Consider the following 23,051-nt stretch of genomic DNA (forward strand, 5'->3'; position numbering starts at 1 on the left):
TGCAACACTTGACACAGGCACAGGTACAGGCACGTCCCCAAGCTGAGAGAGGTGCAAGGGATTCACTAAATCAGGGCCATGAGGGTGTGCTGCAGATTAAGAATGAGATGTGTTGGTAGAGTTTTTACCATCCACATGCTCACCAACAGCTTTTCCCCATAGCAAGTTGCTCCCTAGGCTGGGGGAGCAGCAGAAGTGGAGGTGCTGCCTGGGACTTCCCTCCTGTGAAAAATCCCCTCCCTGGGAAGTCCGCACTAGGTTTCAGAGCTACTGTGTGGCTGTGCCTCCAAGGTGAGCTGGCTCCCTTGCACTGTCAGGCTCCTCTTACAGCAGTATTTCCAGGGATCTGCAGTGATCTGGGAAGGGATACTGCTGAATAAATGCCAGGGGTTCTTTTCCTTCTCTTGACTGTGCCAGCCTACAGGACCAACCTGCAGGCAAGGGTGTGTGTTTCCCTCACCCATTTTGCCTGTGGTCTGATTCTGATAACCCTGGACTTTTTTAACAAGCACTGCTGGTGTTCAGAGGAGATGGGACTCAGGCAGGGAGAACACCTTGCAGATACATACCTCCAGCTCTATGACTTTCTCCAAAGTAGACAATCTTTGCTGAATGATTCCACCTATATTCCAGGTGGAATACATGGAGCAGTACATAGACAAACCACTTGCAGACACTAAAATTTCATTTCAAGGGTATTACTTAACCCTGCTTGAAAGGGCTTGTATCAAGGCAAGGATCAGAGCAGTACAGGGGAATTTTTGCTGGTGCTCTCATTAGAGGTAGCAACAGTGAGGTGTTTCTGGAGAAGGGTTTGCTACAAGGCCATAAAGAGATGCTGAAGAAGGCTTCACCTGAAAGATAGTATAGATCATTATGATATTTAGTAACACCACTTACAGGGGCTGACTTGAACAGCCTTGGAAGGAAGAATGACAAAATCCTTCCTAATGTGTTTGTGCCAGCAAACACATTAGGATCTCCTGCAAGAAGTTTTTTCATCCTATTGAAAAGCTTTGTTAGAAAGAATGATGAGAACGGTAATAATAAGGCACTATAATTATACCTGATCCTTCTATAATCTTTCTCTCTGCAGAGTTCAGGAGCACTTTACTGCTATTATTGGATTTGAACAGTCCCATCTGGATAACATACGACTGATTTGTTTGCCTGGCTTATTTTAGGTATCTCAGCACGTACATTAGACTTGCCTTCATATCTGGTTGATTCCCTGCACAGTCTGGAAGAGCAGGAAAAGATCTGCAGCTCATGTTCTCCACCACCCCATTCTCCCATCCCAGTGCCTAGGAGAGCTCCTTACAGAAGACCAAAAATGAAAGGAACCATCGGTCCTTCCTAACTCAGTACTGCAGAAGGTACAACTGTAGTACTGAAGCACTTAGAACATGGAGGCTGGATACTATCAGGAATGCCTGGATTTGCACCTGTATTATTCTAGGCTTGAGATTCCATGGATTCCAGAACAACTCAACATGCACTGAAAGTCTGGCAGCAAGGACCTGGCAAACACCTCATGCTCTGTGATCAGCATAGCTGCTACCTGAATCTTTTAAACAGAGGGATGAAGTGAGTGTTTCCAGCAGACACAGAACCAGGGAAAGCATGAGGGTGCTCACGTCTTTCTGGATTTAGCATTTCTTGCAACACCATCTCAGGTACAGAGATGCTGCTGCGCTCTGGCTGCAACTGCCATTCACCATGTCATTAAATGAGTGACCATCAGTGCCACGAACCTTGCTGTCCCTTTGCAGGAGCTCTTGAGTGTGAAGCTGAGCACTTGCTGCTTCACTCTGCTAGAGCCAGGAGAAATGAGACATAATTGAAAATAATTCAGCCCATACTTAAAACACCTATATAAAAATGAGATTTAAAAACCAAAAAATTAAAAGCACAATACAAAAACTATGGTTTACGTGACTTGGACAGTTTTCAGTCTGAAAATCACAGCAATTTGTCATTAGTTTGCAGTTTGAGGAGGGAATGTCCCTTTCAGACTGAATTACCATAAAACAAGCACAAGTTGCCTGATCCTTTTGTTCCTCTTACGACTTTTTAGGGATTTTTTTGTCCTGGGAACTGAAGAAGGGTTTTCTGCTGCATTCCTTACATATCCCACCTTCATTCACAAGGACGGATGAAGTTTCTAATGTCTGCCCATCCCTAAGGCTGCAGGACATCTTGTTGAAGAGTTAGAGAGGACTCATTAGCCCTGTCTAGTTTTCCCCTACTTAATTTTTGGTGTATTATAATATCCAGTCTCCTCACTTTCATTCTCCTAGATCCTTCAGAGACGTCTCTGTCAATTTGTTTACTTCTAGTTTATTTTTAAAAGACAAACCCCCAATGGACATAAGCTCTCAAGTCCCTTTTGAAAATGCTGTCTTCTCCATAAGTGCTTTGTTTGTGATCCTCTCCAATCCTTTAGGCTATTGTTTACAAGCTGGAAGGCAACTGCACTTGGGCTAATCATGCCGAATGCCAGCAATTCCCCCAGCATGATTTGCTGCACAAGCCAGTGGGAGCAGGGTTTGTTTTGATTACGTTTAGTGTGGAAAACCCACATTTTGTTCACATCAGCCTGACAAAACAGGGAGGCCTAATCCAAAATCTTCAGAGAGGAACAATAATCTGGTCATTGATTTCAGTGGCATCTGGGACCAGCTCAAAGACTGAGAGCTCTGATGGCAAGGGTGGTGTCTTGGGAAAGCAGGCAGCTCAGGAGGCAAAAATATTTAAAAGTGTGTGCAAGTCATTCGCTCTGGGATGGATGAACCTAGCAGCCTGCCTAGTGCTTTGCTTCTCAAAGCTCTGCAGCTCCTTTCTGACATGCAGTTAGTCAGGCTGGAAGCCCCCAGCTGTGCCCCCACCAGCCGTCACCTTGGGCTGATGCTGGCCTCCCCCAGTGCCCTCAGCTGACAGTTCAGGCTCCTTCACTCATTCTGAATGATGGTGATGTTTTTATCCTCAGCCTGTGCTGACGCTTGCCTCCAGGCATCAGATGGGTGTCCCAATTTTTCTGCTTGTGAAAGCTGGGAGGAAGCGCCCGAGGGCTGCTCCCTTTGGGGCAGCCATCAAACTGCTGGGGCACGCAACTGCACTGCAGGGGAGGGTGTACAGGTCTGCCAGGTGCAGACCCCTCTGTCTCAAGAGGCCCAGCACAATTCTGGGAGCTCAGCACAGCTGTCCCTCATGGAGCCACTGGCTCAGCTGGCCTGGGCTGCCCCCTGTGCTGCTGAGCCTCAGGCTGAGCCTAGGCTGCCTTGTTCCCACACTCCTGCCATAGCAGAGGTCTGCTCTACAAGGCACAGAACTCAAAAGCTCCACCTGGATCCTGCCTCTCCCCTATTTTCCGACTCTGCTTTTCCTCCTCCAGAGGTGCTCCATCAATCACCATTAATCCCTTTTTGTACCCACACAGAGGTTAGCCTTGCTGGTGGCCTGTGGCAGAGATTTCCACAGCTTAAGCTACTATATGTCACATGAAGAAATGTCTCCTTTTGAGTCCTAAAGTATTTCATCAGACGCCTCCCTGGATTTTTAAAGAAAACACATGGTCACCTACTCCATGGCATTTAGGCTTTAGAGATCTCTGCCACAGACCTCAGCCATCTCTTTTCTGGCTGAAGAGTCCTACTATTGAGCCAGCCCTTGCACAGGAAGCGTTTGGAAGTACTTTGCTTTGCCTGAATCAAAACCTCAGCTCCGCCAGCCCCAGCTGAGATCAGAAGGCAGCAGGAGCCTGCCAAGACCCAGGCAGCTCTGCAGGGAGGCATCAGGAGTTTCAGAGCGACTCTGCCACATCTCCCTCTCCCTCTGACACCTGCTTTCTCTCTGAAGGCTGCCCTCAGTAGCCTGGCCTTTGCACCAGGGAATGGCACAGGGCAGGCAGAAAGCTCCAGTGCGTGCAGTTTTAACTGTACAGATGCCAAACATCCACGGAACTGGGGCAAAACGAACTCAATCAGACAGAGCCATCACATTCCCCTAGCCAAGGTGTGTTGTAAATTAAGGGGTTTTGCACACTTAAAGACTAATGACACAAATACACATTTTTAGAGGGACATCAGGGTAAGGGTCAAAACTGAGATCCTGTGTGTACACAGGCTTGATTTTGAAGCTTGACTACCTAAGAATTCATTTCCCAATCACTGAGGGGATGACCAAATGTTAATACATTTTTAAAGTGTTTTTGCACAAGCTTGTGTCTTTTTGTGAATTTTTGTGAATCCTGATCCCTAACGACATACAGACCTTTATGTCAGAGGTAATCAAGTATTATTACAAGAGCTGATGGCTGTGGGGCCCCTCCTGAGCACACACATGGGTACATATGGAAGTTATTAGCAAGTTCCAGTGAAGAATTTTGGGAAATTAACCCTTGGAGCCCCAGAACACTACAAACAGACAGCTAGCTGGGAGCAGATAAAGAGCAGTTTCCTGCTGGATGCCTGCAGCATATTGGGACTGCGATCCAGGCCCTTCACAGCATGGTAGGGGAAGCCCCTCTTGCAAGCACTAAACTTTTCAACTTCTGCTGTTAGGAAGAACACTTGAAAAAAACCATCTGCAAAGCCTGTGTAAGTTTCCTCGACAAAGTGAAATGAGTCAGCTGGAGAAATGTATAACATAACATATAAAAATGCAAACAATTTTCTTCTATTCCCCAAATGGTGCTCAAGAGGTTGTGAGGAAGTTTGCAATTTCTTTTTAAGTCCCCTTAGGAGCCACCAAAAGAAACATTTGGATACAGACCACCAGGAGCTACTCCTACGTGACAGAGGGACCCGTTCAGAGGCAGGGTCATTAAAGTGAACATCTCCCACTCTAATGAAAGCAGCGGGATAGTGTTACCCCATGGAAGTAAATTCTTACCCTTTTGCTTTGTACATCTTTTTTCTCAAGAGCTGAAAGAAAAAGGTTTCTCTTCCAACATCCAAGCAGAGAATGAAGGATTCTAATGCTTGCCTCAGCCAATGCACTTTTCACTTTCCTGTTCTTTCTACATTGATTTCCTTTCTTGCACCAATCCTGATCTGCAGAGTGACCTCTCCTTGGGAATAATGAGGATACTCACACATGATGTGCTTTCAACTTCCACAATATAACAATGCTTGGCAGTAATTCACTGCTTTTCATCCACAGATCTCAAATCAATTCGCTGCAGCCCTGCATGGAATTGACTTACTTGTAAGACTGAGACAAGTGCTTGCTGCGCAATTAAACCAAAAAAAAAAAAAAAAAAAAAGGAACGAAATAAAGCAGACTTTATTAAAATCCAAACTATTTCCTTCTCCCATGGTGCAATTTTCCTAAAGTGCAATCCAGGCCACAAATAGGGCTCCTCTGCAGCCCCCAGCTGCACAACCCAAGATGCTCATTTGTGGCCAAGTGAGAGCAGTTCACAGCCAGGTCAGAGCAATACCGTCAGAAAGCTCTTCCCTCGGTGAGGTATAACCGTGGCCAGAAAACAGAAGCATTCCTGTGCTCAGTTCTAAACATGGAAGAAATTATATTGCTCCTCCACCCCCCTGCTTTCTGGAGGGAAGGCAGGAAGGGAGCCAAGGCACCTCAGCAGACACCCTCAAGAAAGCAAAAGATCGACATGATGCTTGGGCCAGCAGATCCAGTCCCACTCTTCCACGGCAGAGAGGGAGGGCAGCTGTGTGGCTGACCCTGCTGAGGCAGGGCCTTCACCAGAAGAGCCCGGGAACGGTCCCAGAGGTGCCCAGAGCCACCTGAGATGCTGGCACCAAGCAACACTATGCCAAAATGTCAGCCACCCCAGGGCACACACCATGCAGAAATGAACAATCCCAGCTCCTGCTTTTGCACTGGGCTGAGACACAGAAGCTGCAGGGCCACCGAGCTGCCTCTGGCCTCCCTGCAGCTGGAAGGAGCATGCAGCAAGGACAAGATCACCACTTCCCTGACACTTATCTAGCTACCTTGGTTGATAAGCCAATGCCCTGAGACAGGCAGCCAGGCACCTCACTGCCAGCAGAGCAACAAAGCCCTCCAGAGAATAATTCGGAGTGTCTAAGTTAGGCTCCTGTGATGAACCACAGCCTGTATCTTTCTCTGTGCTGACCACACACTTTAGTTCCTCAGATAAAACAGCTGAAGACAATAGAGCAAATTCAGTGTACTCTCTTCCCCTGTTCAGCCTTTTTCTTCCATACAGGTCTGAAGAAGAAAGTCAGCATGAGCAAAGCAGGCTGCCTGCCCAGCTACGGATGTTTAGCAGCCTATAAAATAGTTTGGCTCAAATTTTAGAGGATGTGAATTTCTTCTTTCATGTAGCTGTTTTCAATCACTTATTTTGAAGACATCATACTGACTATCCCTGAAATGAACCATGACCCTATTTAAGCCAACTGTGTTCCTCCTATTTGTACTCATACTCACCAGTTCAAGTTCACTGATGCTGTCCCCTGTTTGAAGATCTTGAATTACTAATTCTTTTTCAAACACTCAGTACAAATTTTGAGGTACTAAAAAAACTTCCTAAAAATGTAGGGCTGAGATTTTCAGAAATATTCTCTGTTGAGAAAATTCTTCACTACATTACACTACAAGATGAATTTAAGTTTAATGTTCCCAGCTAGGACCACTCATTTATGCTCTGCTTTCATTCATTATGAGAAATTTGCTCATTCAGTTTCAGTTTGATTGCCAAGCCTGGGCACTAAACTAACTGGCTTCCAACATTAGAAGGGAATGAAGTTATCACCAAGTATACATTGACTTTTAAAAATCAATATAAAATTTTTATTAAAATTTTAGAAGTTTTATAAAAAAAAATCCTTGCCTTTCAGAGGCAAAACCAAAACATCTTCTGATGCTCGACAGATGGCAGCAGCACACTATCACATCAGCTTAAGAAAGGGTGTGGGATCCCATCTCTTCACACCCTCCCAGGGCAGATACAACTCTCCAGACCAGGGTTATCTCTGCAGGAAAGCCATGCCCTTAAGTACAGTATAACCCATCTTCACTCTCCAAAATCCAATAGAATAAAGCAATGCAAAAGCCAGTGAAGCTGCATGTACTGTACATGGCTGCAATGGTTTCACTTGGTGCAAACACCGGCCTCTGAAGTAACAGGCATCACATACATGCTGCAAGGAGTGAAATCTGCTCTTGCTCCACCACAGCTTCGTGGGTCAGCACAAGGGTCATGCCCATGGATGTCCAAGCTGCACTGCTGTGGGACTGGACTCAGCTGCACTCCACCAGGGCAGATTTGAGGCAGAAATGAGCTCAAGCACTTTGGGGTAGAAGAGAACACAGAGCTGACCTGGGACGACAGGCAAGTCACCTTTTTCTAAAGCTTTTAAGTTAAAAATGGAGCAAAGAGCAGGACTTGGTGGCAGTGGCAATGTCTGCTCTTTAGGTATGGCTTTACACCAGGCACGTCTGGGAAAGTCACACTCACTGTGTATGTATGAGGACGCATCTGTCACAGCCACTCTGCTCCCTCTGCCCTCCCCCTTCCTCTCCCAGCAGCCAGTCCAGCATCACTGGCGTGGCACACATCCCACCAGCACAGCCATAAAAGAGGCATCTCCTTTCACCTCCCATATGCATGGCATCATCTCCTAGCCCAGGACAGAGAGGGGCTGGGGCCAACGCTCCCCTCTGACCCTCCCCTTCTGTCCAGGGGTGAGAACACCTCTTCCCTCAGACACATTCCCAAGGAGCCCCCCAGCCCTGCTCTGTCCTCCGTCGCGGCACCAGCAGGAAGGCTCCGGCAGCACAACTCCCTCAGCGTGGGCACTGCCCGGCGGCTCCGGCACAAGGGCTCAGAGAAGACCAGGGGAGTTCCCCCCATCTCATCAAAGTGCAAGGGGTTGTTCCGGGTCCCCGCCACCACCAGCTCCAGCAGCCGGACCACACAGTCTGAAAACCAGTTCTTGAGGCGGAAATAGCCCTCCTGGAAAGAGATTCGAAGGCTGACGGGCCCCGTGGGCATCCGCACGCTCAGGCTGAACAAGCAGTTCCCCTGTGAGCTGTCCCGCACCAAGTAGGTGCCTACAGGCTCCCGCTGGAGCTTGGCGTGAGCCTCCCCCACGGACAAGGGGCCCCAGTAGAAGTCACTGGCCTGGAGGATATTGAGGGATCGCTCCAAGACTTCCCACTCGCAGCTGCGAAACATCCGGAAACGATCGGGCAAGCCGGGCGGCGCGGGGCTGGGGAGAACGCTCCGATGCTGCCTTTGCAGACGAGAAACAGTGGTGTGTGTGTTGTGCAGGTCATCTGGCCTCCCTCTGATCATCTCTCAAAGAGCCCATGAATCCTGGAAAGATGCTGCCTTTACCATGCTTCCTCCTTGGCATCCAGCCTGTGGGACAGAAGGAGAGTGAGGCAAACCCAATACCTTCTTCAACCTGAGCAAGACACTTCCCAAGGGAGAAAGGCCAGCAGGAATACCAAAGAGGGTACCAAGGAACTATTGCATGTCACCAACTCCCAGCTGTGGGGAAAACCAAGGATATATGTGCGTAAAGGGCTCCATCTAGGTCCCCACCAGCACAAGGTGGCACTTTACAGAGCTCTGCATCCATTGGGTCTCTGTGATTCATAGCCAAGGGCTCCTACACACTCTCCAGCAGGCTAGTTTGGACTCAGCAGATCTCAACATTTCAAGATTTCCCTCTGACAGACATTTGGGACTCTTCAGAGTGGCCTTGAGATTGAAAAGGTGAAATGACACCACAAATCAAAAGGGAAATATTTCCTAAAGGAGGAAAGTAGCATTTACTTTGTCATTCAGTGAAAGGTAGAAAGGTTTCCTCACACTTCTCCGACCCTTTCTCCAACAAAAAGATTGACAACAGGACCTAGCAAAATCAGAAGACAGGCATGAGCCTTTCTCACCAAATCCCAGGAACCACTCCTTGTCCCAAGACATGCCTGTTTCACTATGTCAGGAGAAAGCAAAGGTCTCAGAACAAGACCTCTTCAGGAAGTGTTACATCAACTTCAAGGCTAAGACTACCTTGAATGAGTTCACTTAATTAACACTGGTACCAGGTACTGCTGATACCCTTCCAAACTCTTAATTTCTATTTCTTCCAGAAGGACAACTCCCCCTGCCTGCAGACAATGCTGCCCTCTCCCAGTCACCATCCTCTAACATACTGTCATGACCCTGCTCATCTCCTGCACCTTGTGTTATCACCAGGCTGTTTTCAGAAATGCAAATTTCTGAACCCAGTGTTGCCATCAGCCATCCGAGTCACTTCAATTATATTAAAAAAAATACGTATTTTAAATGTGTGTGTCTGTATAGGCACAAATAAAAAAAACACAGCCCTAAGCCAGAGGCTCAGTCTGTGTGAGAAGCTGAGCTGTAACATACCACTTCCCCAGGCCTGACAAGTCAGTAGCTTGCTGCCAAATGCTGCCCTTGCTCCCTTGACATACTCCATTAACCCAGTCACACTCACTCACAGCACAGCCATGCTTGGAGCAGAACAGAGTGCTGGCACAGCCTGCAGCAGAGGAAGACACACTTCATCTCCAGCAGTCCCCCCCACCACAGACTCGCCAGAACATTGGGGCTCAGGGCTCAAATCAGGCAGGCAGGCAGCCCCCCAGGGAATGTGCAGGGACCTGTGCTGGGCCTGCTCTGCAGGGAGAGCTTCAAGTTAAGCTTGCAAGGTTCCCCTGTCTCACACCCTTTGCCAGCTATTCAAAAGCCTCTCATTCCTTTTGGTGCTCGTGCCAGCTGGGTGGCCATGCTGGTGGCCAAACTCTGCGCCCCAGGAGAACACAAACATCTTTCCTTCACAGGGGCACAGTAGTTAGGGAGAGCAGGCATGTGCCTGGCAGTGCCTTACTACAGACATCTTTTCTAGTCCAACATCTCTCTCAATACTTAACAGTAATACCAATAATGTAGCTGCCAGGCACGTTTCATATATGGAGCCCTAAGCATCCTTTCCAATAGCAGCCTGGGAAGCTTATCCAGCTTATAGCCCTGTGATTTGCAGTCCACAAGCTGCTAATGTTCCTGGTACTGTTCTGAGTGCTGTTGATCCTGCCCTCTACATAGTTTCATAGTAGGAGGAAAATTCCAGGCTTAGAGAAAGGTGGGAGGGGTGGGAAGGAGTTAATCAAGTTGAGTTTTTTCATTTCTATTTAAAAAAAAAAAAAAGACAGCAGTTGAAAGCTGCTCAGACTATTCAGCAAGTCAGAATAAATCTTAGGTGAAGGTGATTTAGTGAGCAGGATGCAAACAAACACAGTCACCACTACAGCAACAAGGGCCATCTATCACCACTGAAAATTCAGCACAGAAGGCACCACAAGGAGTTGCAGCATCTCTGTCCCTCTCCTTCTCCTCTCTGCTGGGTGAGGAAGCTATAGGGCCCTCTGACATTAGCTCCTCTAGAAAACAAAGGTCATCTGCCAGGTGCCTCCAGAGCTGTGGCTATAGCTTCGAAACGAGTGATAAAGAACCTTCCTAAACAGCAATTTCTCTTGGGTCCAAATGGAAATTTTGCCAATTTCACAGTTGAGGTTGGAAATTTAATTCAAGCATGAAAACAGAAGCAGGCAGCTGTCTTTCAATTCCAGGCTATTTTTAAAAATCACAACAAATATATAATTTGTTTAGGGCTGCAGATGCTATTTGACAGAAAAAAAACCCAAACTGGTTTGTCCCAGTTTTCAACCTTTAGTCATTCACCCAAGTCCTTTAAGAAAAATCCACTGCCACTAGAAATCTGACTGACTAAGAACTGAGACTGTCATCATTTCAAATTCAGAGTAAATGCAAAAATAGCACCTTGACAATTTGTTCACTTGGTTTGAAATCTACATATAGGTCAGAGCCTCAGATGGGGGGAATTTGTTTAGCTTCAGTGACCCATTTCCAAGAGGTAAGTGCCTGGGCTGCAGCACAGCATTAGTTACAGTAATATTAGCCCTAGAAGTGCTTCCTGATACTACCTTTAAGGTTTACTTTTAATGGCTCAACAGGTCCTAGGCATACATGGCCTCCACATCAAGGAGGATGTGCAGATCCAGGATTAGGAATAAACCAAGCCAGGGGTATAATAAAACACACATGCATAATTAGTTCTGCTGACTTGTTACACCATGATTTGCTTTCCCTCTTTTCCCCTCCAAAAAAACCCAAAAAACCCCAACACCCAAACAAGTTACTGCCTCCCTACTGCAAGAAAGAACAATGCTTGCAGCCAAAGCAACATACCCTAAAAAGCTGGTGTCCTGCTAATTAAAAGGCTGGATAAATTTCCCCAGACTTTCTGATTTACTGCAAGTTCAAGAGCTTTTCAAAATAAGTGCTCTTGACACAGGGCATTCTGCTTTCCTCCTCACTCACGACCCAGGCAAGGCAGGGTGTTTTATATAAGGAGACAATTCTAGTAAACCAGGGGACTGTACACAGCATGTGGTGTCAGCCAAGCCAGCCCTGCACCCTGCGGCTTGACAAATCTGGCATGTTCAACATCAGCCTCAAGTACTCAGCTATGATGCATCCTTGCACTCTTCTAGGACACTTGAAAAAGCTTACCTCTTTGTCTTTGCCACCCATAGGGATGAGTTTCTGAATGTCAGGACTGGAAGTGGTCCAAATTCAAAAGCTCTGATGCAGCACTTCGCAGTTTTTGCACAGCTTTGCTTAAGAGCAAATCCATCCTTTGAAAAGAAAAAGACATCCATCAAGCAGGTGACTAAGCCCATTAGTTTGCTGTAATGTGGATCTAAAATACAACAAATCTGGGGACAGGTTGTTTGTCTTGATCTCTTTGATCTGTGTTACTGTAGAAACACGCATACAACACTTCAGATAGCAACAGAGACAGCAGATTGTTGCTGTTATTATTGCTATTTACAAAGCCATGAGCTGCTCAGGTCCAGGCAGCTCTCAGGTGGCCCAAGGACAAGTGGAAAGACCATAAAGTTGCCATCATCTTCCAAAAGCAGGAACCATAAAACTCAAATGTTAAGAGATTATGGCAACAGAAATAAACCTAAGGATTCAGAACAGCAAAGTCCCAACTGGTTCTGAATACAAAACACAACATTTAGAGTATCTAATTTGATACCACATAGGTATCCATTTACTGTGACCCAACTGTGATCCAATCTGTTCTGGCCCAATCTCTTCTGCCCTGCTTCCCCAACTCCCAAGAATTTTCCTCCTCACCTCGCAGGAGGGAAAGTAAACCCACTGACCTGGTGAAGCTGCAGACCACCACATGTGCAATCACGTGTCTGTCAGTGGATCCATCAGCAAGCTGAAAACACAATCCCAGCTTTCTGCACTCCTTTCAGAGGCAGGCCCTGCACAGCTTCACTTGTACCCATGTAACATCACTCCTCTGCATCCTCCCCAGCCCCGTTCAAACTGGGCACACACCCCACAAGCTACACTGACTCGCCACTAGCAAAACTGCAAGTCCATCCCATTATTACACTTTCCCATTACTGCTCCATTTGGCTTTGACATCTCCCAGATATCAACCCTGCAGTTCCCAGAGCAGTCAGAGGGAGGCTGGGATAATTAGGGAAAGCTCTCCCTAACGTACCCTGCAAGCCCTCGTGACAGCATCCCTACTCCAGGCGGCAGCGCCGGAGCAGACATCGCTGGTTTGCACGTCTGCATCCCACAGAAATGTGCTGCCTACTGATTCGTGGCTGGGAAGGCTGTTTCAAAGGAAAGCTTGAGCAAAGGGCTGGAAGAAACCTCCCTGGTAAGAGCCAAGCACGCAGCACTGGGTTTTAATGGCAGGCCAGCCTGGTTCTCAAGCCACACACCGGCACTGGTTTGAATCGCGCCATCACCGCCACGGTGCGTGGTCACACCAAAGCCCCTTGCCATGAGCACCCTGCCACAGCCAAGGAGACCAGGGCTGATCCAGAAAGGGATCACAGAGGGGGAAGGGAAAGGAGATGCACAGACAGACATGCCAAAGAGAACAGAGGGAGCTGTGGTTAGAGGAGGAATGTGGCCCAGCTCAGACAAGAGGACCAGGGTTAATCACAGCCAATTTCTCCAGCACAAAGCAGGCCTCGGAGACACTGCAGTTCCCTCTGTCTTTTATGATACTGCCATGGCAGTTTGATGTGAGGGTGCCATTATGTCTGACACATGAGAGAATATGTGGGGAAAAAAACCAAACCACAGCACACATACATACCCCAAACCAAAATTGCATTTCCCTATACAGCCAGCATGCAAGGATGCAACATTTAATAAAAAAAGCTGAGGCAGCACACACACTGTGGCAGCTCCTATTTCACACAGCAGAGACACAGTGCAGGAAGCTCCTGCGTGCAGGCTCTGGGAATCAGCAGCTGGACACCTTGCAAGAACACTTCTCTTATCAAACACCTCCTGACATTTTGGGTCTGGAGAACATACTTCAAAACCCACAAATAACTTTGCGTGGATCTGATATTAATGTTTGGTATTTCTTAACATATTTTTCTATGACATGTGTTTTCTGAATTAATATGGCACTTTGCTGATAGGGACTGAAAGGTTTTTACTCCAAGAAAACCCACAAGGCAGCGTGATCTGTGCCAAACACTCTCCAAGGCAGGGAAGTCTACAAGCACTTTGGTTTCTCCATGACACATGTTAATAAGAACCCAACAAGGTGGCAGTTTAAAGGAAAAAACAATTGTCTTTACTGAGCTAATTGAAGGAGCTGGAAGAAAGACATCCATTTTTAGGGTCCCCTTTTCAAGCCTTGGAGATACTATGCACTTTCAGAAACTCTTTCAAATAAAAGAGTCTATTCCTCATCTAAATAGCCCAATGTGAAACTGTAATCCTGCCATTTCAGAACAGAGAAGCCTCATCACTTCCCTGAACTCAGAGGCTCCTCTGCAGTAGCCATAAGCAACTACAGCTTATTCCACAGCAAGTAAAACTACCACAACTACTATCTGACTTCTGCCAAAGACATCCTCTACTGGAGACTGAATTATTTCTGTCTTCTCCTGTAACTGGGGAAACAAGAAGAAAAAAAAATAGGAAAAAGAAATCAGGAGGAGTTACTACTAAGTTGCAAAGCTGGCTGCAGCTGAGCCTATCCTGCTATGGCTTAAGAAAAGAGAGTTGTTGCTTGCCTCTAGCCAACAGCATTTTTGGTAAGTGAGGGAAGCCCAGTGGCATTGCTCCTGACCTTTGCAGTTTCACAGCGAGCAGCCATTCCTGTGAATGTCAGTGCTGCATAGCTACACAAAACCTCAGCCCCGTGCTTGGCCAGGGAACACAGAATCTGTGCTGCTGCCTTGCCATCCCTCCCTCCACACCACACATCAGCTCAGGAAGCAGCCCTCTGGAAAGGTGGCTGGAGCTCTCCCCACCTTGGGGGCAGAAACAAGGAGACAGGGAGAGGACATAAGGAGGAAGAAGAAAGAAGCCAAGATAACAGCAGTCCCTTGCATCTCCCTACTTGAAATGCTCCGTCCCATCTCCCTGCTGAGAGAGGGATCAGTGGGAAGGGGGTAGCGACGCCCAGGTCTGCCTCCAACCCATCATGGCTCCTCAGCATTACCAGCTTCCCCCGCCCCCAGACCAGGAGCACAGGTACATTTCCTCTGTCTCTCTCTACTAAACTGATTTTGTTCCAGAACGCTGTTTGAGGAAATGAGTAAATCCTGAGACACAAAGGCCATCAGTGGTCCCTGTGAGGACCACGGCTTTTTATCAAAACCATCACACTGAGCCAGAAAGGAATTCAAAGAAGCAGCTAACTCTGAGGAATTAGCAGTGTCTGCGGCAAAAGCTGGTTCAGAATCCTTACCAGAAGTATGCTGCTAGAGGAGTCCCAGGTGATTAACCAACAGCAGCAGAGTGGGACAAAGGAAACACCCTGCCTTGGCTCTTCAGGAGGACCAGCTTCAAAAGATGTGAGGGGCCATTATGCAGCACCAGTTACTGTGCCTTCAGAGCAAAGGGCAAGGGTCAGAAAGCACCGACACACCACAATACTAAGTTTTATAGTGGGGGATTTCCAACACACAAAATAAAGAAACTAGTCCTGAGAGTCAAAAGTAAAAAGAATTTTTAAAAGAAATTAAGTCATGGAAGGTTTCTTAGGAAATCTTAAGTGACAGAGCGTGCAGACCTCCCACAAATGATGGCACAGAGATGCTGCCTGGCTAAGAGGACAGGCGTGGGGGACATTATGGGTCCCACTGCAGGTATCACTGTAGGTGCAACAGCTGGCAAGGGCTTCTGCTGTGGATCAGAGACATCAAACTACACACTCTACAAAACCACAGTCCCTATTCAAATCTCTCTACAACCTCAATAATCCTTCAGAAGATGAAAAAATAATCCTGGAGGAGCCAATATAAAGGAATATAAATTATTGATAGTAGGGAAAAATTTATATGAGGATGGCTGTTATGAAACTGGGACAGTAGGTGGCCAAGATAAACTAAACAAAACCCAGAAAACATATGGCATTTTCAGTTTATCAAAACCAGAAAACCTCAGGGGGAATCATTTAGTTGAGTGGGATACCAGCTAGTGGAGACAGGCACACTGCAGAAAAGTTACACAAGCAAGCAGGTATTATTTTTTTCTTGCACAGGATGTTGAGATTTCCCAGTATTTAATGCTGATTAACCTGAAAGGAAAAAAGAGGGTGCTCTATCAGAGAGACAGGGAAAAGTGACATTAAAGCAGAAAGCCACCTGGGCATGGTGGACTATACCTGGAGATTTGGAATTGGAAATAGATGGCTGAGATACAAACAGAGATGTTCTCTCAAGCAAATCAGCTGCACTAGCAATTGCCAGAGGGCTGCAAGAATTGGAAGGAACTTTTTTCGACATGTGCTGCTAAGGCAGGAGCAGCACAAGGCTACCTGGTGTGGGGGGAAAGCCAGCCCCCAGGCTGAGCTCCCCATCAGGCAGATGGCACCTGAAGAAGCAACAGATGACAGGACACACTTTGTGCTTCCTCAAAGCAAGTCAAAAAGCAAGACATGGTACACAAGCTAAAGAGCCAGCAGCACACCAGGACCTGTAACAGCAGATGGGCAGAAGACATGGGGCAGTCATGCCACAGGGTGAATGGGAGGTGGAAGAGGGGTGGCCAGAGAAAACCAAGGCATTTCAGCCCCTGCACATCTGGTCACCTCTCTGCCACCCTCCCAGCCACTGCATTTTCCCCCTGGTTTGACTCAGCCCACTTTGCAGAGCATCCCACCTCACTCCTCAACAGGCTGGTGGGTACGAGCAGCCCAAAGGCTCCCCCATCTTTTCTGCAAGCAGCTCCCTCCCCCGTGACTGTGCAAACTCACAGGTTGACCCAGGTCTCTTCCTAGAATTGTCTCTCCATCTTCAAGCTGTCATTACCCACAACACCCCCAAGGCCTAACCTTGCACCCCAGCAGGCAGCTCACAGCCTCGTGTTGCTTAAATCCAGGCGGCCAACTCAAAACGTAATGAGCCCTCTCCATCGCCTTCCCAGGGTAAACAGTGACAAAATCACTCCCCACAGGACAGAGAGGTCAGAGGTCATTAAAAATCCGTCAGCACGAAAGCAGCAGGAGGTCAGGCAGGACTCTGTCCTGACACACGCAAATGCACGCAGGCTTGTAGAAAAACCAGCTGGGTCTGTATTTTCAAGAGCAATAAATTAAGTGGTGCAGCTGACCAATGAGCCGAGTAACAGTGCTGAGGGTTCATTAAGGAAAGCTCCAGCTCCGAATGCAGAAGCAGTCATTTCAAAACCAAGAGGCAAGCGGGACTGGGAGGGTGCAAAATGGATGGGAACATAACAGTAATGTTACCACCTGAGAGAATACAATCAGTTCCAGTTACCTGAAATAAAAACATGCAAAGCTGAAACAAAGAGGGTAGGCCTAAAGATGGGTAATAAGAAGCAACACGTAACTGTACAGAGAGAGACTGGAGAAATTTTTTGCTCAGTTTAGGGAGCAGATATATATACAAGAGGATGCCAGAGAAAGATACAGTACAATCAGGACATTCGTTTTGTATTCTTTCAGAAAACCAGATGAGAGGAAGTTCAAAGGTGACCAAGATTGAAAAGTAACTAATTTGAAAACTCATAAAAGGAAAAACTCCAATCACGTAGACTGGGGAAAGTGAGAGAGCTGATCTGAGAAGTCTCATTTCTCTTCTCTCTCAAATGTCTTTGCTTTGTTTCTATGCTGTACCCACCACGTCATGCTTTAGCAGACCTTAGGCAGAGGAATCCAGCAGCAAAGGGCTGGGTTTTTGAGCAACACCTTTTAAAGACACCTCTTAACCATTCAAACCTGACATAACACTAAGGGGAGCCCAGCATAAGGCATAAATGTCCTTTGTGCAAAACTGAAGGAGTAAACAAGGGGATATGAATATGAGGAATCAACTATGGACCTGCTGCAGAGTTAAAATAGCTCTGTCCATGTTTCCCTCATTCTTTGATAACTAAAAAGAACAGCACCTTTTCTTTGGATCTCCTGACTTGAAAATCAGCATGCACCCCACACAAACAGCACATTTCAGTCTTTACTACTAAAGCAGGAAATGTTTCTCCAGCTCCAACTTCTCTCCTTCCACACCATAAAATCTCACCAGAAAACAAGGAAGAACTAAAATGTGGATAAAGAGCAACACTGCTGTTCTGTCAAAAGCATAAATAAACCATTCCTGCACAATCAAACCTGTGCTCATAATCACTAGTGTGCCAACTGAGGCAAACTTATGCTGAATCCCCTTAGCTTCAGCAAGGTACCTTCAGCAGGATGTGCAGAAGCCCAGCTACGTAGTACAGATTGCAGATCTCTGGCATTTTCCAACTGCTAACAGCCACACTAATTTTCTTAGCTTTAGCCTGGGTTTCCAAATAAACTTTGCTACTGAGGAAGTACGAAAGTAGATCCAAACTGTTTCTGAACTGCAGAATCACATACACGCAAACAACTCCCTCGTTGCACAAGTCACAGTCTGAAGTCAAAATTTTTTTCAGCATTTGCAGGGAGTGAGGGGAAGGGCAAAAACCCTCCCCAACGAAGACACCCAAATGCTGCCAGCTTAACCCAGTTTTGCCAGCCACTGCCCCAGTACAAAGCTAAAGGAACCCATCTGCAAACTTAACAGCGGCACCGTTTGATTCTTCCCCTCAACTCTGCATGTGTTTGTGAACAAGCACAAGCACACAAAGTGCAGGAGGAGCAGGAAGGGAGAAGGCAGAGAGAATGTGCATTATCAAAATACCTTGAGAGCGGTTCTTGGAAATGTGCAGCCTGCAAGCCTGTATCAGACACTCATTTCCTGTGAAGCGCACACAGGCCTTTTCATTTCTCCACTGAAGAGGATGAAAATAAGGGGCAGCTCTGAAGTCTCCAAAGACAACACAAACCAGCATTTAGCCATTCTACTAAAACTGAATTTACATTTTTACACTATTAAATACCTATTGAACAGAAGCATTGAGTTCCAGAAGTTTAAAAAGTAGGATTTTCTACACCTCTCACTTCTAAATCTTAACTTGAAACCTGTCACTTGGTGAGGGGCGAGGGGGAAGAATTCTGCTCATCATTTTGATCACTCACTAACACAAAGTCACCAAATCCTGCTACATCAAACAGCACTGTACCTTTTTATAAAGGTTGAGACTGATTTTAGCAAAATGGCGAGCTAATAAATACCTTCCTGAGGCAGAAGGATGCAGGATATGCACAAGTGCAAGCCAGAAGAGCAGGTTGCAATTAAGTAGACTGACAGGATAGAGGGGATAAGTTGCAGTCATACCTGTGTCTACCACTACTTACACGTAATCAAGGATCTAATGAATGTAGCATTTAATTGCATTATTTTAAATAAATATGCCTCCTAAACACCTTTACTCTCTAAAAAGATATGGTTCCTGTATGGCTTACTCAGCTCTCCCACCATCCACATCTTAAGTTACAGAGATGCATGTGCCTTCCTCTCCCATCCTGTGAGCTTCTGGCAAGCAGCACTAGCTGAGGTCTGCAGCGGCCTGGAATAACAGCTCAGGAACACACCACCTCCCCACAGCTTTTATTAATCTAACCACAGTATCAACCTGAACCAAATGATGTCATGTTTAAGAATTGGCACTATCTCTTTATTGCTGACCAAACCAAGGCTGGAGAAATCAGGACAAAGAAGCCTGTGGGTGGCAAGGGGAGAGCGGGTGGCAAGGAGCTGCAGGGAAAAACTGGGAGAAAAGAGCAAAACATTCCCAGTGGGGACAGAGGAAAAGAGAAACAAGGGAAAAAACACAGCTCTAAAGGCACATTTTCTCCTTTGTTTCTCAGCAATGCAACCACAGTATTAGTGACAGCAATTAAGAATTTACACCACCCAGCCCCAGCTCCATCCTTGCGCAAACCGACCACCAACTTCACAGAAATCCCAGCTGGACCGAGGAGGGTAAGAGGCACTGGCTGCATGTTTGAAGCTGTCATCTGGAAACTGAATTTGACCCTCTCTGAGCAGACACACCGGGGACAGAGACACACCTGGAAGGATCTGAAGAAGCTCAGCCTCTCCCTAACGCTCCTCTATGCCCATTTTTGGGGACCCAAGCACAGTTTACCTGTACCTTCCAACACAATCTTAGAGAAAACCCCTGTGTTGCCACTCAACCCCACTACATTTAAGTAAGTGATAAGCTAGGTTTTTAAAGGACATGCAACATACAGAATATTAACAAGGAGCACAGAAATGACAAAGGGCCAGATCCCAGTTTAACTCAGGAAAAGATGGGAACCTGTGTGGGAGGTTGGCATCCCAGTAATCCTGCGGGTTTGTGCCGTCCCCTCTGAAGGGAACAAAATCCATACTTCAACAACTATGTTTTAAATCACATACCCAGCAGAATCACTCGTGAACACAGAAAGCTTGGCTTCATCTGCAGCAACTGGCCACATTTCGTTGTAACTTGATTCAACTAAAAGCAACATTATGTGATAATACAGCCTCAGCCTCACAAACTTCTGTGCATGTGCGTGATTTTAAAGCACATGACCATTGCCCTGCTGTGACTGAATGGGCCATTTGACATTCACACAGCATCTGAATTGCAGTTGCAGTTGTTTTGAGAAAGAAGATATGCTTGCATACCTTCTTAAGGACACAGTCAGTAGAGAATGAAACATCAGGAAACTAGTTATTTCCAATTCCACCCCATTTTACAGAGCTGAGTATGGTCAACATGTGACTGGGTTTTTCATTTAGATTCTCTGAAAGCTGCAAGGACCAGAACTAGTAAATGGCACTGTCTGGACCACATAGTCCTAAATAGCAGCTTGCTAACAATACTCTTTACCCTCAACTTTCCAGAACAATGGTCAAGCCACATCCCCCTTCTTCACCATGTAGAAGAAAAAAGCCAGGGACATTAACTTAGCATTCTTGAGTTCTTCTCAGCTACCCCTGGGATGCACCCAATCCTGTTTCCAAGGTTCTATTAGGCAAGAAGTAATATACACTTAAACTAAATTAAAAAAAAAAAAAAAAAAAGAAACCTAAGAGTAGCATGAGCTGAGGTTTTACGTGGTAACCATTCCAAAATTCTCAGTAACAGCGCGTGCGTTTGTGGGAAAAAGTGAGTAGCGGATCCTGCATGGCTGTGAGCACCATGACTCAGATTGCATAAAGAAGGAGGATTTAGCGATAACCTTTGCGATGGGGCTGTTCATGGGCGCGCAGCACTGATCTTCTGAGAAACGGCAGGTGTGAGGCTGCGTTCTGACTGTGCCAGGTCTGGAGGACGGCGCTTCAAGGCAACCCCAAACGGGCATGTACATCCCCGGTTCACAGTTATCCCTCTTCCCTGTAACGCCTTCATTTCTGGCAGGCAGCTCCCTTTTCCAGCTAAGACTAAGTGTAACACTCTGAGCATCGCTTCTCCAGTGCTTTATGCGAAAGAAGTACTGTGAAGACCAAGTTACCCAGACCGGTGCGGCTGCTTCCCCACAGACCCATCTAAGTCATTACATAATTTGCAGGTTTCACTTTAAAAGAAACATCTCCCTGTCCTGACGCCGTGAAGAACACCTTGACAGCAGGACAGTCCCTGTGGAGCCTCCCAGGCTACTCCCAGCACCCCGCCGCCACCCCGACACAGCACATGGCTCCCTTCAAGACCGGTAGTGAGATGCCAGCACCCCAAATCTCCTTTGACTCCTCGGGAAAAGCCCCCCCAAGCCCCAACACGCTCCTTCTTCCCAGCTAAGAGCGGCCCCAACGCCGCCAGGAGCCAAATCAGCGGGGGCTGCACCCCCTCGCAAGCCAAGGGGGGATCGGAGCAGACAGGCAGACGGACGGACGGACAGACTCCTCGCAGCCCGCCCCCCCAAAAGGCCGTTTCCAGTTAACGCAGCACAACTTACTCTCGGCACCTCCGGGGCCACGGGCGGGCGGTGCTGCCTCCGGTGCGAGCGAGCGCCCAGTGCCGGGGAGACAGCGGCGCTGCCCGGCCCGGCCCCCGCCGCTCTCCCGCCCCGAAGCCAAACGGAGGCGGCCCCGCTCCCCGCCGCGCTCCGCATCCCCCCCCGGCCCCTCTGCTCACAAAGGGGCCGGTGCGCGGCTTACCGGGGGCGGCGCGGCTGCCCCGCCGGGCCCTCCTCGGCCGCGGGGCGGGCGGGCGCCGCGGCGGCGGCTTCGGCTCGGGGGAGCGGAGCGGCACAGAAGGGAGGGGAGAGGTAGGAGGGGAGGAAACCCCCAAAATGTTTCTTTTCCGAGGAAGGAGCCACGGGGGGAGGGGAAGGGGAGGGGTTTCTCCCTCCTCCACCACGCCGTCTTTCCACGGCGTGCCTCTTGCAAGGCGAAGGAAAAAAAAAAAAAAAGTAAAGAAGAAAAAAGTTTGGGTTTTTCTAAAATAAAACTTGGACGGATAGGGGGGAGAGAAAGGAAAAAAGGAAAGGGGGGAAAAAAAGGATGCTGTGAAAGCTCCTCCGCCGCAGACTGGCAGAGGAAGCCCACCGGGACGGCATCGCAGCATCCGCCAGCCCCGGGACCCGCCGGAGCCACGTGTCGCCCCGGGGAGGCGGCGGCCCGGCCGGGATTCTGCCCCTCCTCCCGGCCAACATCCATCCCCTACGCTGCAGCGCGGGGCTGCGGCATCGGGGCTCGCGAGCACCGGGGAAGGGGCAATGTCCTGGGCCGAGGGGGGCGGGGAGGGGGGCGCAGAGGACTCTTTACACCAGCGGAAAACAGAGAGCCTGCCCCGACTTTCCCTGCCAGAGTTCTCCCAGCCCCTCTCGGACACTGCAGGAGCTCTCAGAAGGACACCGGGCATCCTGGAAGCACAGCGTGTGTGGCAGGGTAATACGCATTTAAGGAGCGTGCCCCGAAATGCACGCTGTTGCCTTGGTGGGTCAAATTAAAATACTGGAAATCGTGTAAAAAATTACAAATGCAGACGAACTTTATGATATGAAATATAAATAGTGCACTGCATGGTGCATACTGTAAGCATATTGCTGCTCAGAGAGAATAGATGTAAAAGAAGAAAAGATAAACTTTGGAATTCAGTACAAACCTCACAGTTTAAAGGCCTAGCCTGTAATGAAGCTATGATTTGATCATGTAATCAGAGCTCTCATTCACCTACATACTTTCTTTAGATGCTGCACACATTCCCTAGTGTGTGCATACCAGGTGAACTGCCCTGTTGGAAAAGCTCTATACAAACCCTCAACGCAGATGTGCTCTGGCTGCTCTGTACCAGCCTAGTGATGCAAAGCAGCTGTAATTCCAGCTTGAGCAGCAGACTAAAAGCTTTACAGCTGCTTGGCATTGCTAGGGAGCAGAAACAGTCAGAAACGCCGCTGAATCTGATCCTCAGCCTTGCCAGAAGTTCCACTGAGTGTTGAGACATCAGTTCTTGTTTTTTCTTTCAACCAAGCATGAGGATGTTATGACCACAGAAGAATTTCTGAACTTCCATAAGAATCTGGGCAAAGTATTTTATTCTTTTTCAGAGCGGCTTCAGTGGGAGGACCTGCCGCTGGAGCTCTAAATCACAGCAGGGATGAAGTGCT

General features: G+C 47.7%; 1 protein-coding gene across 2 annotated transcripts; it reads right to left on the reverse strand.

Annotated features, from left to right (window-relative positions):
* Positions 1-6,761: 6,761 nt before the first annotated feature.
* On the reverse strand, positions 6,762-22,058 carry LOC132327399 (suppressor of cytokine signaling 1-like). Of its 2 annotated transcripts, none has more exons than XM_059846572.1 (3): positions 21,601-22,058; positions 11,567-11,691; positions 6,762-8,362 (listed from the first exon to the last, which is right to left on the reverse strand). In XM_059846572.1, exon 3 carries the CDS (start codon positions 8,294-8,296, stop codon positions 7,613-7,615), a length of 684 nt encoding a protein of 227 aa, XP_059702555.1. In that variant the 5' UTR covers positions 8,297-8,362; positions 11,567-11,691; positions 21,601-22,058; the 3' UTR covers positions 6,762-7,612. The 2 variants fall into 2 exon arrangements, with proteins under 2 accessions (XP_059702555.1, XP_059702554.1); XM_059846571.1 differs by lacking the exon at positions 21,601-22,058 and adding an exon at positions 21,399-21,551.
* Positions 22,059-23,051: the final 993 nt, after the last annotated feature.

The sequence above is a fragment of the Haemorhous mexicanus genome, chromosome 5, assembly GCF_027477595.1.
Source record: "Haemorhous mexicanus isolate bHaeMex1 chromosome 5, bHaeMex1.pri, whole genome shotgun sequence".
Classification (NCBI taxonomy): Eukaryota; Metazoa; Chordata; class Aves; order Passeriformes; family Fringillidae; genus Haemorhous; species Haemorhous mexicanus.